At 50.2% G+C, this 16,689-nt stretch overlaps 1 protein-coding gene across 4 annotated transcripts in view; it reads left to right on the forward strand.

The window, feature by feature from the left end:
* Window positions 1–16,689, forward strand: part of LOC137417120 (uncharacterized) — a 121,757-nt gene that overhangs the window by 61,043 nt on the left and 44,025 nt on the right. For all 4 annotated transcript variants that reach the window (XM_068102893.2, XM_068102904.2, XM_078770402.1 and 1 more), the window contains exon 4: window positions 12,089–12,226. In XM_068102893.2, coding sequence (XP_067958994.2) covers window positions 12,089–12,226 — 138 coding nt within the window. The remainder of the gene's footprint in view (window positions 1–12,088; window positions 12,227–16,689) is intronic.

The raw sequence follows: 16,689 nt of genomic DNA on the forward strand, positions 1-16,689 counted from the left end.
AATAAGATATGTGTATGTTGGGGGTGGTTGGGGTGTGTGTGTGTGTGTGGAGGAGGGGTGGGTTGGGTGTGTGTGTGTGTGTGTGTGTGTGTGTGTGTGTGTGTGTGTGTGTGTGTGTGTGTGTGTGTGTGTGTGTGTGTGTGGGGGGGGGGGGGGGGGGGAATGTGTGTGTGTGTGTGTGGAGGGGTGTGGGGGGAAGGGGAATGTGTGTGTGTGTGGAGGGGTGTGGGGGGAAGGGGAATGTGTGTGTGTGTGGAGGGGTGTGGGGGGAAGGGGAATGTGTGTGTGTGTGTGTATGTGTGGAGTGGTGTGTGTGTGGGGGGGGGGGGTGGAGTGCATGGAGGGGGAGTTTGTGTGTGTGCGTGCGTGCGGGTTTGGGGTGTGCATATGGAGGGGTGGGCAGATGTGTGTGTATGGTGTGGAGGGGGGGGTGTGTGTGGAGGGGTGTGCGTTTGGGGGGAGGGGTGTGGGGGTGTTTGTTTGTTTGTGTGTGTGTGTGTGTGTGTGTGTGTGTGTGTGTGTGTGTGTGGGGGGGGGGGGGGTGGATATGTGTGGGGGGTTGGGGTGTGCGTGTGGAGGAGGGGGTGTTGGTTGTGGGTGTGTGTATGTGTGGCGGGTGTGTGTGAAGAGGGGATGTGTGTGTGGGGGTGTGGGGATGTGGGGATGTGTGTGTGAGGGGATGTGTGTGTGAGGGGGTGTGTGTGTAGGGATGTGTGGGGGGATGTGTGTGTGTGGGTGTGGGGGGGTGGATATTTGTGTGTGGGGGGGGGGGGGGGTAGGGGTTGGGGTGTGCATGTGGAGGAGGGGGGGTTGGATATGTGTGTGTGTGTGTATGTGTGGAGGGGTGTGTGTGTGTGTGTGTGGAGGGGTGTGCGTGTGTGTGTGTGTGATGGGGGTGGGGGGATGTGTGTTTGTGTGGATGTGTGTGTTTGTGGGTGTGTGGGGGGGTGGATATGTGTGTATGTTGGGGGGGGGGTTGGGGTGTGCATGTGGAGGAGGAGGGTTTGGATGTGTGGATGTATGTATGTGTGTGTGTGTGGGTGGGGGGGGGGGGTGGATATGTGTGGGTGTGTGTGGGGGGGGGTTATGTGTGTATGTGGGGGGGGTGGGGGTTGGTGTGTGCGTGTGGAGGAGGGGGGGTTGGGTGGGTGTGTGCGTTTGGAGGAAGGGGCGTCCTTTGCCTCTTGGAAGGCTAATCCAACTGAAGGAAATCTCAGTTCCTTCCACCAAGCTCGGAACAAGTGTGTGTCTACCCTCAGGAGTGCCAGGAAGCACTATCTCTCCTCACTCAAGGATGAACTCTCAAACCTGTCTCCTTCCTCCAAATCCTGGTGGCATCTGGTCAAATCCGTTTCTGGTGTTTGTTCCCCCTCCATTCCCTCCCTTACCTCAAATGGCCACACAGTTGACATCGCACGTGACAAAGCCGAATGCCTCAACTCTGTGTTTGCCTCAAAATCCTTAGTCCCAAAACCATCTCTCTCTGTTCCCACCTTTCCCAGTCGAACCAAACTGCTCCTGGACTGTGTGACCTTCTCTCCTGACAAGGTGGAGGAGTTTTTGTCAAAACTCGACTCTGATTCTGCAACTGGACCAGATGGCATCAGCCCACGGGTCCTAAAATCCTGCTCTGCCGCTCTATCTCACCCTCTCTCCTTTCTTTTCACCCTATCCTTTGCTCAAGGTCATCTGCCAGCATCCTGGAAATCAGCAAACATTACCGCTTTACACAAAAAAGGTGCAAAAACAGATCCGAGCAACAACAGACCCATCAGCCTGCTCCCAATTATCAGCAAAGTCATGGAATCCATCATTGCTTCGGATATGAAATCTTTCCTCTTCTCCAATGGCTTGATCTCTGATCATCAATTTGGTTTCAGACCAGGTCACTCTACTCTGGACATGCTGCTTCTGCTGTCTTCTGCTGTTTTTTGTTTTTTTTTGTTAACAACGACGCGGCTCGTGAAAGACCTAAAAGGCATTACGCCTGGTTTACGTAAAAAACCGAGTTACGTCACGGCTTATGGAACCAATTAATGACGTAGGCCGGGGTATTACTGAATGTGTGTGTGTGTGTGTGTGTGTGTGTGTGTGTGTGTGTGTGTGTGTGTGTGTGTGTGTGTGTGTGTGTGTGTGTGTGTGTGTTTGTGTGTGTGTGTGTGTGTGTGTGTGTGTGTGTGTGTGTGTGTGTGTGTGTGTGTGTGTGTGTGTGTGTGTGTGTGTGTGTGTATATATATATATATGTATATATGTATATTATTACGGATACGGGGGACGGCTCTCCCGTTAGCAAGGGGTGATTAGCCCCTTGTCCTGTTAAGCTGGCCGTCTCCCTGGTCCTGGTACTTGTAACGCTCTCCCGCGGGATGGAACGGATCAGGGTTATGGGTCCAGGGTTTATCCCGAATACCTTTATCCATCCCTCCGCAGCCCAGGGAGACAAGTACCGCTCAAACCCCGGTTTTAGATGGAGCAGTTGCCGAGCGGTTTTAGCAACCCGAAGTTCGAGCCATTAACAGTACGAAACCCGATTCCGAACGTTGGCCAAATCGTGCCACAGGTATTCAATGAAGGAAATCACTAAAACGACCGAATGTGAAGAAGAAGACGAAGGTAGGAAGAACAAATATAATTTATTACTATTATTTACAAGACCAAAAATAACCAAGGAGAAGGAAAGATAATAAAAGAATTTACAGAAGACGAAGAAACCGTGCAAATTAGCTTACCTATAAACAGTCTTACTTAACCCAGGACAGAACAAACAAAGACAGACTCACACGAATGGGGAATGAAGGGAGGATTGGCTGGAGGGATCAGGAAGGTTCAGGTCGGACCACAAACTGGAAGGTTTTGGCAGGGCGCACAGCAAGCAGGTCCTTCCCGGGCTGGGAGCGAGCAGGGTGGCAGCGGCACACGTATCTCGCCCTCCCTAGACACACCTCGGGCTCTTTTGTCCTCTGCTGCGGTCCTTTCCTCCCTCGGAATCGTCTCACGCGTCTCTCTCCCTCAATCTGCTGCTTTCACGATCGTCGCACGTATATCTCTCCTTCTCTCTCAAGCGCGGGGCTCACACGCCCTCCTCAGTTTTCGGTACCGCCCTCCTCCGCGCTCTGTTTCGTGCCGTTATAAGGCAATGGCATGGTCTTGCTACCTTATTTGGGCAGAGAGTCGAACGGCGCGCCCCTCGTTGTGAGCCACGGGCTTGTGTCCTTACTTGGGCATGTGGCTGAACACCCCGCCCCTCGTGGCGCGCCCTGGGCGTGCCTCTTCCCGGCGACCCTGCCCTTCCTGTCCAAACAGAGCACGGAGCACATCTTCATCATAGCAGCGAACGCCGCTTCCCAAGCCAGGCCAGTTGAGGAGCCGCGCACCCCACGCTTGTTAAGCTTTGTTACCCAGAGAGGGAGAGTTTGGCTGGAAAATGTCATTGAAGGAGAGCTATCCTTACTTTATTCGGTGCAATGGAGTATTAACTAATGGGAACAGAGCCTTAATCTAATACACATAATAAGGAGATAACTACTGAACAAGGAGGAAATCTATGATTGGCTACGTGTGGTATATGGAATAACTACGGGAACGACCTTAGACCTTTATACACAACAAATGGAAGAAGGAGGGTGATATTTTACAATTAAACACAATTCTCATATCCATAACACTGCACCCTCCTCCTCTTAGGCACGTCCCAGGCCTATTACTTTTACCTTTAGTGTGGCACGTAGGTGTAGTTCCCTCTACATTTAACCTGACCCTGAGTGTGACAATTTTAAAACATAAATAAATATGTCCCGCTGCTCCATTGCACCCTGCCTAACAGACGCACGCCCAGTCGCCCACAACTAAACGAATTGCGGAATTGTCTTCAAACTACAACATGAACGATGGGGGAGCATTATTTACAGTGACGCTACTTGTATTTATAAAACGCAACCCAGGACCTGTGATTGTTCTTTTTGGGGGGGAAGACAGCCTGTGCTGCATCGACGCACCAAAACGCACCAAAACACCATCAAGCACCAATCGGTGCACAGTCACCACAGTTCATAATAAAAATAAACCAACAAACCCCCTGGTGGTGTCTTGCTCTTCGGCTCCCTCTGCTGGCTATTGTCGTTCTTCCAGATGTTGTCAACTTCGTCTTCTTGCTGGCGGCTTATTTAGACATAATAAAAAGCACAAAACGTGTCCATTTTTAAATTTATTCATGGCCCACAGGGGGCCGACTGTGGGTGGCTCACCTGTGGGGCATAGGTGCCATGTGACCGATGTCCGCAAGCAAGATCTCGGGCCATCATGGCCGGTTCCAGCAGAGGGGCCATGCCCCAACCCGTAGGGTCCATGAGTGGTGCTCCGCCACAGACATGTGGTCCATAAGTGGTGCATCGATGCAGACAGCTGGTTGCGGGAGTTTCGGGCACACAATGGCGGACTCCCGCACGCTCCCCTCGGTGCCCAGTGGCACACAGTCCTCGGGACGGAGACAAGGGGGGAGGGGGGGGAGAGAAGACAGGTGAGTGAGGGGTAAGGTCACAAGGGTACACATCAACAAGGCAATGCAAGACGAGGTGCGTACGGAGAGTGAAGTGAGAAAGCTCGTCCCTACCGTATGTCACCCCCCCCCCTATTACCTACTCTACCCTTGCCCTTACCCCATATGTACAAAAAAATCTAACACGTTTACAAATTTGTCGCTACCATCACGTCTTCCCCATATTTCCCCTATACCAAATTCGTCCCCACAATCCCTCTAACCAAAATTTGCCATCACCCAATTCATCATCAATCCTCATAAGGAGGGGGAGATGGAACAACAAAGCACAATGTCACACCCATGTCATGATGCGTCTCACATTCCAAACATTTGCACCAAAATAATAAAAACAAACCATAGCATGGTGTGGAGTACCATCGTTACCTCAGGTGAGTGGATGTAGATGGTGCGAGGAGATCTCAATCCTAACTACCTTCTAAATGACATTAATACACTTTACACTACCCGGGGTCTTTCCCTGCCAAACCATTGGCCTTCTTACACTCTATGTGGTTTTAAGAACCAAATTCCCATTGACCAAACTGTGGTGCTTCCTCAATTTGGGGTCTCACTCCCCCGATTCAACTCCCTGTGCCTTTGCACAATTTCAAGACTGGGTCGTGTAGCTCTCCCAGCAGGTCTACCCACCTGCACACCTCCACCACTGTAGTTGCCTCCGAGCTTATCTGCTCCTCACCTTAACCTATCCAACTGGGGAAGGCCCTCTGGCGCTCTCCCCACTCGGTGCCCTCTGGCACTGGGCTACCCGGGTCCGTCCTTTGGATCCTCGGGCCCCATCCACAACTCTACCGGCTCCCAGAGCCCACCTGCGGCCTCACCTGGCCGACATCCTAGCAGTGGCGGGGTGCTCAACCAACTACACACACTAACAGGCCACACGCCCAGCCATTTCCACAACACTAATGCACCCATCCAAACACCATTCTTCCACCACGCACCACAGATGCCAATATCCAACCACAATTTACCTGTACCCTCTACCTAACTCTTAAACTACCCTCCCCGGGTATTCGTGATGGGGTCCATCCTCCTTTCCCCCATCCACACCTTCGCACCATCCACTCCACTCCACAGTTTCCACCATACTCACTCCACGACCATCCATTCCATAGTCCATATATTCCACACTCAACCATTCTCCATGCACCTGTAGTTGCACACCTGTGCAATCACTCCTACTGGTGCTTCCTGCACCCTCCTTCCTTCCTGGACCATTTGGTCAACACAACACACAACCACCACTACTCACTCATGCACTGCTCCATACACCTGTTCAGTTGCACACCTGTGCAATCGCAATTGTTCCTCACTCACTGCTCCATACACTTCCACGCTCAATACAATTCACAATCACCTTCTCACAATACACTTCTGGGTACACTTTTAAACACACACACAGCATCATCTGACCTACCTGGTGCCCTGCGAAAACTCGCGCTTCCCGGTCGCCCCTTATGTTATTGCGCTCCCTCGTCATTATCATCCAACTACCCTCCCTTTGTCCCCAACTACCTGTCCAATATTGCTACCTCAACTTACCGTTACCTACGGTCATCTTCTCTAGATCCTTACACATTATATCCTAACCCTCCCGGGCTAGTTTTCACTGCCAACCCCATAACTAGTGCTCCTTTGCCCCCGCTGTGAGGGATGGCAGAGTTGCCATCCCACCACAACGGGTATCTCTCACTATCAATTTTGCTCACCAAATTCCAGCCAATCAAAAATTTGCCAATCATCAATCTACCAATCATCAAATTTTTTTTTTCAAATCACAAATGCCCCATCCTCAATTTCGGGTCCAAAACACTATCATCGTCACAGTCCGCTATATCTGAGCCTCGGTGCGTCGTTACATCATTAAAACTCGGCTTCGCAAAGCCGAGCAATGAATTCGGGTGGTTTGGTCGCCTGCAGGTTGAATCCGTCCGGCTTTCGGTTCAAGGGGGGGGGGGGGAGGGGGGTTTGGTCGGGCTGAGATTCCATGCACCATCTCGGTGCGGCCCCTTGCGGTCGCCAGCCCAATGGCTCAATCTCGCCCGGTCGGAACCCCGCCCCCACGAGGGGGCACCGTTCTGCTTCCTCTTACCCGCCCCTGAACCGGACCGATCGCCTCGCCCAACAAGGCCCGGACTCGACCTTGCAGGGCGGGGCCAAGCCCGAATCGGCATCGACACTTCGAAGAGAAGCTACGCAACACCGACCGGCGCCGGGCCTCGCATCCAGCAAAGCGCACCGTGCCCCGAGTGCTCGCATTGGCTATCCGTCACCCTAAACGCTGCCCCGGTCAACGTCGACGCCTTACTCGCATGCCCACACGCACACGCGACCCTTTTCACACTCACAAAACCCGGCATCTCGGCGCTTCCAGTGCATCCCCCACACCCTGTCCATTCCACCACCGCACTCACTGTTACACACCACACTTCTCGTGCACCCTCTTGCGCACACTCACCATTCACACCCTTCGTTCCACACTCCGTACACCCCGACGTGCATTCTCGCTCACACTCGGTTTCACACTCGCGCTTCGTAACTCGCTCACTACTTGACGCACACTTTTTTTTCACACGCGTGCCATTTCCACTCACCCGGGACCCTTCACCAACGCCCAGGTGCCATATCGATCCCAATCGCGCGACAATTCTCTTCGCGCCAAACCCCCTCTTACAAAATCTCCCGGCACCACATACAGCCCGTCTCACCTTCGGGGTTCTTCTTCCTCCCTGCACCAACACCTGCAAATCTTTATAAGGATTAATGAGCACAGCATCGTGATGTGGGCACGGACTTTGAGCAATTTCCATTCCTTCCTCCAGTTGTTGCTCTTCTAAGTCCCCGGTCTCTCCAATTTCAATTATACCCACTACTGCTTTTTCTTTATTAACCACGACGACCGCTGGCTTTATTAAAATTCCCTCTTCTACCTCAGCGGTCGCCGGCTGCCCCATACCCCGGGTCGCGATGTCTACCCTGGTCCAGTTATCTGTGCTTTTCTCCGACTCACTCAACCTGTGCTCCTCGAGTCGCGTTACCTCCTCGTGCACCCGTGTGCTCCTCCCGCTCAACCTGCGGTCAACCTTCCTCTCGGCTTCCCTCACCTCATATGCGGCTTGCCCCCTCGCCAACCCCTCATTAATTTCTTTGGCTTGGCCAACTATTCCCCCCAGTTTGTCCCCTAATCTGCTTCCGAATCCCTCAAATTTGCTTCCGAGTCCCTCCAATTTGCTTCCGAGTCCCTCCAATTTGCTTCCGAGTCCCTCCAATTTGCTTCCGAGTCCCTCCAATTTGCTTCCGAGTCCCTCCAATTTACTTCCGAGTCCCTCCAATTTGCTTCCCATATTACTTAACCCGTCTCTCAATTGCTCACTGTTACCCCTTGCTTCGTCCCTCATTCTGCTTTCCATCCCTTCAATTTGGTTTCCCATGTGCTGCCCCATTCGATTTTCTAATTGCTCACCCATTTTTTTCAATGTCTCCCCCCTTTCGTCGACTCTTGCCATTAATTGGTCCATAAAAAATCGCATGTACCCTGGTATCTCGGGCTCGGCTGCCCCGACCACGTGTGAAGCGCCGCCATTTTGTGCACCTGATACCCCCTCAACCACATCCTCATTTCTCTCCTCCTCCATTTCTCCCACATACATTTCCCTGGGGTCCTGGGTCGACTCTAAACCTTCTAACTCTCCCACCGGCATCCGATCGCCTTGACCATCCATGGCACGATTTTAAATTTAGGATCTTATAAAACAAAATTGTGGGCCACTCGTAATTTGAGCACGCTAAGCGCTTCAGGTCCGAATCTCGCTCCCGACACCAATTGTTATGGATACGGGGGACGGCTCTCCCGTTAGCAAGGGGAGATTAGCCCCTTGTCCTGTTAAGCTGGCCGTCTCCCCAGTCCTGGTACTTGTAACGCTCTCCCGCGGGATGGAACGGATCAGGGTTATGGGTCCAGGGTTTATCCCGAATACCTTTATCCATCCCTCCGCAGACCAGGGAGACAAGTACCGCTCGAACCCCGGTTTTAGATGGACTAGTTGCCGAGCGGTTTTAGCAACCCGAAGTTCGAGCCATTAACAGTACTAAACCCGATTCCGAACGTTGGCCAAATCGTGCCACAGGTTTTCAATGGGGAAATCACTAAGACGACCGAATGTGAAGAAGAAGACGAAGGTAGGAAGAACAAATATAATTTATTACTATTATTTACAAGACCAAAAATAACCAAGGAGAAGGAAAGATAATAAAAGAATTTACAGAAGACGAAGAAACACAGTGCAACTTAGCTTACCTATAAACAGTCTTACTTAACCCAGGACAGAACAAACAAAGACAGACTCACACGAATGGGGAATGAAGGGTGGATTGGCTGGAGGGATCAGAAGGTTCAGGTCGGACCACAAACTGGAAGGTTTTGGCAGGGAGCACAGCAAGCAGGTCCTTCCCGGGCTGGGAGCGAGCAGGGCGGCAGCGGCACACGTAGCTCGCCCTCCCTTGACACGCCTCAGGCTCTTTTGTCCTCTGCTGCGGTCCTTTCCTCCCTCGGAATTGTCTCACGCGTCTCTCTCCCTCAATCTGCTGCTTTCACGATCATCGCACGTATATCTCTCCTTCTCTCTCAAGCGCGGGACTCACACGCCCTCCTCAGTTTTCGGTACTGCCCTCCTCCGCACTCTGTTTCGTGCCCTTATACGGCAATGGCATGGTCTTGCTACCTTATTTGGGCAGAGAGTCGAACGGCGCGCCCCTCATGGCGAGCCACGGGCTTGTGTCCTTACTTGGGCATGGGGCTGAACACCCCGCCCCTCGTAGCGCGCCCTGGGCGTGCCTCTTCCCGGCGACCCCGCCCTTCCTGTCCAAACAGAGCACGGAGCACATCTTCATCATAGCGGCGAACAAGCCAGGCCAGTTGAGGAGCCGCGCACCCCACGCTTGTTAAGCTTCGTTACCCAGAGAGGGAGAGTTCGGCTGGAAAATGTCATTGAAGGGGAGCTATCCTTACTTGATTCGGTGCAATGGAGTATTAACTAATGGGAACAGAGCCTTAATCTAATCTATCTATAATTCCAGTAATCTCTGTATGTCTGTGTGTCTGTGACCACTGTTTCTCGACAACCACGGGTCCGATATACTTTAAACTTGCCAGGTATATTGCTGGGGACCCGAGGATGTGCCTTTTCAAGGTTTCATATTAATCGGAGAAGTAGTTACCGAGCTATGTCCAAAAAACGATTCAACCAATCAGAGAGCAGCGAGTTATCACGTGTGCCGAACGTGGCGAACAGACTCTGCCTCGGACGGCACATTTGAGAGCGTATTCATTTATTTCACGTTGGCAAACTATGTTGCCGCTATGTTGGCGTTAAACTATGTTTTAAAACTAATTAAAACTAATTTGCGATTCTTTCGCTTTCCTGCACGTTTGTGCACGCTATGGCGATTTCTTTACCAAACTCCGCAAGCCGTTCGCTTTGGACCAAACCATTTCATGTAAATAGAGGGGGGGGGGGGGGGATTGTCACCGTACTCGCAAGCCGTTCGCTTTGGACCAAACCATTTCATGTAAATAGAGGGGGGGGGGGGATTGTCACCGTACTCGCAAGCCGTTCGCTTTGGACCAAACCATTTCATGTAAATAGAGGGGGGGGGGGGTTGTCACCGTACTCGCAAGCCGTTCGCTTTGGCTTTGCGAATGGACCAAATCATTTCATGTAAATAGAGGGGGGGGGGATATAATTTTAGATATATATATAGTACGGGCATGCCCTAGAACACATAATAAGGAGATAACTACGGAACAAGGAGGAAATCTATGATAGGCTACGTGTGGTATATGGAATAACTCCGGGAATGACCTTTGACCTTTATACACAACAAATGGAGGAAGGAGGGTGATATTTTACAATTAAACACAATTCTCATATCCATAACAATATATATATTGTTACGGACACGACTTAGATGTTATGGTGGGCCGAGCGGAATGGCCGCCGTGTTCGCACAAGTTACCCGATTACACTCGAACGTTGGCCGAATCGCGCTATGCTAAATCAATGAAGGAAAAGGACACAACGGCTGGGATTAAGGCAACGACACAAGGGGTACAGTTCTCAAGACCTCCGGAGGAGGATATAATATTGGTTATGCAGAACGGTTAGATTACACGACAAGAGGTAAAGCAAAGTAAGATGGGCACTTATACATGGTCTTATCTTATTCCCGACAGACCACAGACAAATGGGACAAGACTTACTCACACGGGGATTGATGGCAGGGGAGGGCAGGCAGTCGATAGCTCAAGGTGCACCTTGGCTCAGGGGCAGAATCGACCCGGTCCGGTCCAGAGAGGCGGGGAGGTATTTTCTCAGCGCTGGAGGTGGCGTCCGTTTCTCTTCAAGCTGAGGCGCATCTGACGTCACCTCCGTCTTCCTGCGCATGTCCAGCGGGGAGTGACACGCCCTCGGCTCGTTAGCTCCGCCCCAGATGGAATCGGTCCGCCGCTTCTTATTGGGTGCGGGGGGTTACCGGGCTCCGCCCTTGACGAGGAGCTGACAGTGAGCCCCTGCGTGGTAACCCCGTCGGAGCACATGTTCAATGGCGGCTCACCAAGCCGGAGTGAGGACGCACACTCCCTGCGCCCCCGCCTCTCCGCCGCCGCTGTTGTTGTTGTTGGTGTTGTTGTTCCATGAGGAAGAGATGCGGGGAGGTATTGGGAGGTCCTAAACTTACTAACGGTGCCATACAATCACATTCTGGTGCAACGAAGAGTCAGAATTGATGGAAACGAGTCCTTAACTGACATAGACTAAGAATAACTAGCAAGAGGTCCTATAGTTGTCTACGTGAGATGCGGTGAACCTGGGCACGACATTTAATAGGGAAAAAAGGGGAAGGTCGGGGCTACAGAGTGTTGTTTACAGACAATGGGACTAGGGAATGGGGGATTGGGGATAGTTGGGGAGTATTGGGGAAATAGGGGAATATTTACAAGCGGATATGGATGGAGGCCAAATCCCATATCCGCAACAATATGTGTGTGTGTGTGTGTGTGTGTGTGTGTGTGTGTGTGTGTGTGTGTGTGTGTGTGTGTGTGTGTGTGTGTGTGTGTGTGTGTGTGTGTGTGTGTGTGTGTGTGTGTGTGTGTGTGTGTGTGTGTGTGTGTGTGTGTGTGTGTGTGTGTGTGTGTGTGTGTGTGTGTGTATTCTGATTACATGGATTATGGTCTGGCAGCCATATTGGATCCCCCCCAAAAAAAAAAACCTTAAAAAAACAGAAGAGTTGGTTTGCACGAAATCTTTCTCAAGACTGCACAGGTTAAGTATTCCATGAATACCATCTAGTTTTCATGCATGTGCTGGGTGAAGGTTGCAGTGAAGACGTGGACCAAATGTCCTGTAACGGTGTGGTGATTCTGTGATATTTAGATCATCCTTTTCCTCGACTCAATAAATGTCTTATTGACCTGATTTATATTTGGAAGTTTTAAACTTTGTGTACTGCAAAAGGCTGACACTGAATTGTATGCAGGTGAAATCTATCCTGTGAAAGTGGAATGCACACAAAACAACAACGATGGTGCTGTCTCTGAAGCTTTGAGATATGCTTTTGTGAAGGAAGAGTCAGATGTTCCTTTGACAAATGGCAGTGCTGCCTGTTCTACAACTGGTAAGCAGAAACCTCCAGAATTACCATTCAGGGCTGAATTTACGAACAGCACTTCGTGAGCATCTTGCTAACAAACGTGTAAACCTTAAACGCGATCAAAAACATCGTTGTACATGCCACAGCGTTTTGCAATTCGTGAATGGAGATAAACAGCCAATTGGTTGTACGTGTCGAAACATCTGATTAGCCTGTGGCACACCACACATATCTCGAACATCCAATTTAAACGATGCACTTGCATAGAATGGCTGCGTCACAGACAATTGTTGAAGGGGATTCAGCACATTGCTCCTCATCTTAGGTTGATCCAAGTGATCTTACACAAGATTCAGCAGCGACCAAAATGATTCCTTTGAGATTCTAATGCTTGATAAATTTAATATTGCCATATTTTTTTCAGAGTGTTGCATCTATCCTAAATGATTCTCAATGCACGTCGGTGAACTGCCCTATTACTATCCTCTTCCTCCTCTTGGGCTAATTCAGGCACTCCTAACACATCTATACGATATTCACCATCCCATGTTAACTACCAATTACAAGTCTTGCAATGCATGCTTCAAGGCCTTCAACACACTCTTAAACATGCGGTTGCCAACATTTAAAGTTTTGTTGTTATTTAAACGCTTATGTTTAGGTTTTGATAACGCTTTAGATCATCACTCTTCGGCGATTGGCGACTAACTTTGAACTGGTGATCATCGCACAAGAGTGTTTCTCCACGCGTCTAATTCTAAAACACTTTTCGTAAATTCAGCCCATAATCTTTTGAATTCAGAATACCGTGTATTCCAGCGTACCTCTTGAGGTGAATTGCAAGTCAAATTGGCTAGTTTCCCCATTTTTCTTTCCTTCATTCAGAGATACATCGATTTGGAGTATAAGATGAATCTAGAATCTAGATGAACCACAGTTGTCAGCAAAACTGTCAGTCAATCAGAACCATACAGATGCTAATTCCTCCCTGACGCTGTCACACCTCCTTTTCTCACAAATCCTCAACCCATCACCACCTAGCCTTTTGTTCTCCTTCTGCTCATCCTGCTTTCTCTCCTTGCTCTTCTGCAATCTGACACAATGTCAACAACTCTCACTACCTCCCCCTCCCCTCCCTCAACCTACCCTCCCCCACCATCCCCTCTCTTGTACCTGATGCCTCCTCTTTAATGGTATGGACCTCAAACATTTGCGACATTCGCTCATACCTGACTGATCTCTCCATACAAGTTGCTTCTAACGAACCAGGCTTGATCTACTGTGCAGAACTTTCCTCTTTGAAGACATCTCTGGCTCCTTAGTGTCTTTCCCTGATTACTCCCTCCTCTGGTATGATAGACCTGAGCCTCATCGTGCTGACAAAGTTGCTCTCTATATGAGAACTATATTCCTCACTCTTCCTGCACTGCCCTCTCTCCACCACACCCCAGGAGTTTCTCCTTCCTCCAGATCCTGATGGTGTCTGGTCAAATCTGTTTTTGGTGTTTGTTCCCCTCCCATCGCCTCCCTTGCCATCGCCCCAGGATATAGCATCACGGGTCAAAATGGAAAGGAAATCCTCAAAATTTGCTATTGGGTCATTCCTGATGGAACTTGTTGCCTTCTTTCAACAAAACATGTTCTTTCGAAAACAAATTCCAACCCAATGGTCGCTAAAACAAACAAAATGTGGAAATTGTTTTTTCCCAACAACAATTTGGTTTTTCTTCTGAAGAAAATAATTATGTAAATCTGAAATGTTTATTAAAACCTAAATAAAGGTTTGAGTTGGAATTAACTAAATTTCAGTAACTGCAGTTTGGACATCGACCATCTATGTGCAGTTATCTTCTCTTTTCCACCATCTTGCTATCTCTTGTCTTCTCTTATCCAACATTTCTAATCTTCCCCCATCCAAAACCATGATCTCCACTACACTCATTAATACAACCCAAATCCACCTTTTTCAAATTCCGTTTTTCTTTCCTGAAAGTCCGAGTCGTGTCCATCTGTTTTGTAGCACTCCCCCACCCCAACCCACACCTGTCTCCCTTTGACAGATCTACTGCTGTCCCTGTTCTCCACTGTTGTGCTTCTCTCTCCCTCCCCCTCTCGTCTCCCACTCCCTTTATTGCCCTGCTCTCGTGAAGCGAAAGGCGGGGTTAAGCAATTGGGTGCGTACAAGTGCAGTATGTGTGCCGTGTGCCGTGTGCCGTGTGCCACACTTGTGCCGTATGCCATACGTGTGCCGTGTCTGCATTTTAAAAATTCATTTTCTCAGCAATCGTTGGTCCGATTGATACAAATTTTCACCATCGGAGCGCCTCCTCCTGATGAATATTTTAATGATAATTATGACGTCATAGGTCAGCGGTAAAGGCACCATCTTGCAATAACTGAAAAGACTTGCCCCTCTATATCTCCGACCCCGCTCCATGGAAACATTTGAAACATGGCTCATTGTCAAGTACTCCACATGTGGAATAAGATATGTGTGTGTGGGGGGTGGGGGGGTGGATATGTGTGTGTGTGTGTGTGTGTGTGTGTGTGTGTGTGTGTGTGTGTGTGTGTGTGTGTGTGTGTGTGTGTGTGTGTTGGAAGGGTGTGTGGGGAGAGGGGCAATGTGTGTGTGTGTGTGTGTGTGTGTGTGTGTGTGTGTGTGTGTGTGTGTGTGTGTGTGTGTGTGTGTGTGTGTGTGTGTGTAGGGGAGTGTGTAGGGGAGTGTGTGTTGGGGGGAGGGGGAATGTGTGTGTGTGTGTTTGTGTGTGTGTGTGTGTGTGTGTGTGTGTGTGTGTGCGGGGGGGGGGGGTGTGCATTTGGAGGGGTGGGCAGATGTGCGTGTATGTGTGGAGGTGGGGGGGGGGGTGTGGAGGGGTGTGCGTTTGGGGGGAGGGGTGTGGGGGTGTTTGTGTGTGGGGGGGGTGGATATGTGTGTATGTGTGGGGGGGTTGGGGTGTGCGTGTGGAGGAGGGGGTGTTGGATGTGTGTGCGTGTGCGCGTGTGTGTGTGTGTGTGTGTGTGTGTGTATGTGTGGAGGGGTGTGCGTGTGGGGGGAGGGTGCGTGTGGCGGGAGGGTGTGTGTGTGGGGGGGTGTGTGTTTGAAGGGGGGATGTGTGTGTGTGGGGGTGTGTGTGTGTGGGGGGGTGTGTGTGTGTGTGGGGGTGTGTGTGTGTGTGGGGGTGTGTGTGTGTGTGGGGGTGTGTGTGTGTGTGGGGGTGTGTGTGTGTGAGGGGATGTGTGTGTGAGGGGATGTGGGTGTAGGGATGTGTGTGGGGGGATGTGTGTGTGTGTGTGTGTGTGTGTGTGTGTGTGTGTGTGTGTGTGTGTGTGGAGGGGTGTGTGTGTGTGTGTGTGTGTGTGTGTGTGTGTGTGTGTGTGTGTGTGTGTGTGTGTGTGTGTGTGTGTGTGTGTGTGTGTGATGGGGGTGGGGGGATGTGTGTATGTGGATGTGTGTGTTTGTGGGTGTGTGGGGGGGGGTTGGGGTGTGCGTGTGGTGGAGGAGGGGTTGGATGTGTGGATGTCCGTGTGTGTGGATGTATGTGTGTATGTGTGGGTGGGGGGGGGGGTGGATATGTGTGGGTGTGTGGGGGGGGTGGATATGTGTGTGTGTGTGTGGGTGGGGGGGGGGGTGGATATGTGTGGGTGTGTGGGGGGGGTGGATATGTGTGTATGTGGGGGGGGGGGTTGGTGTGTGCGTGTGGAGGAAGGGGGGTTGGGTGTGTGTGTGTGTGTGTGTGTGTGTGTGTGTGTGTGTGTGTGTGTGTGTGTGTGTGTGTGTGTGTGTGTGTGTTAGGGGTGGGTGGGGAGTGTTTTGTGTTGTGTTGTGTTGTGGGGTTGTATCAAAAGTGGGGTTGTATCAAAAGTGGGTGCGAGTAAACCGGTCATCACTGCCAGCAGTTTTAAAGTGGCAGTTCTAGTTTTATTTATTATTCTTTACAAATTCATTTATTAATTGTGTTCATTACTCATTAAAAAATATGACTAAAATGTGGTTGTAGTGTTCTTTGAGGTTGAGCGATAGTTATATACTTTCGCGAGTTATTTTCGGTGTTTTTCATTTTCGGCGATAGTTATATATATATATCTATTTTTTTTTTTTTTTTTTTTTTTTTTTTTACAACAACGAGGCTCGTGAAAGAGCTAAAAGGCATTACGCCCAGTTTACGTAAAAAACCGAGTTACGTCACGGCTTATGGAACCAATTAATGACGTAGGCCGGGGTATTACTGTATATATGTGTTACGTGGTCCTCCCGGTGACTACCTGGTCTCGGTGACCCCCGGACCATGAGAGGAACTCCGCCAGAAAGATTTATTATGTATGCGCTTTCGTAACGCAATCAATATGAATTCCAACCAAGAAAAAACCCCACACCAAGGATCCGGAATAATCAATGATATATTCCCCGAGCAATCAACCATCAACAATCCACAATCAACAATCAATCCCCGAGATGATTAAGATGGCCATCTTACATACGTGTGTCC

The sequence above is a fragment of the Myxine glutinosa genome, chromosome 1 (genome assembly GCF_964187855.1).
Source record: "Myxine glutinosa chromosome 1, kmMyxGlut1.1, whole genome shotgun sequence".
NCBI classification, from domain to species: domain Eukaryota; kingdom Metazoa; phylum Chordata; class Myxini; order Myxiniformes; family Myxinidae; genus Myxine; species Myxine glutinosa.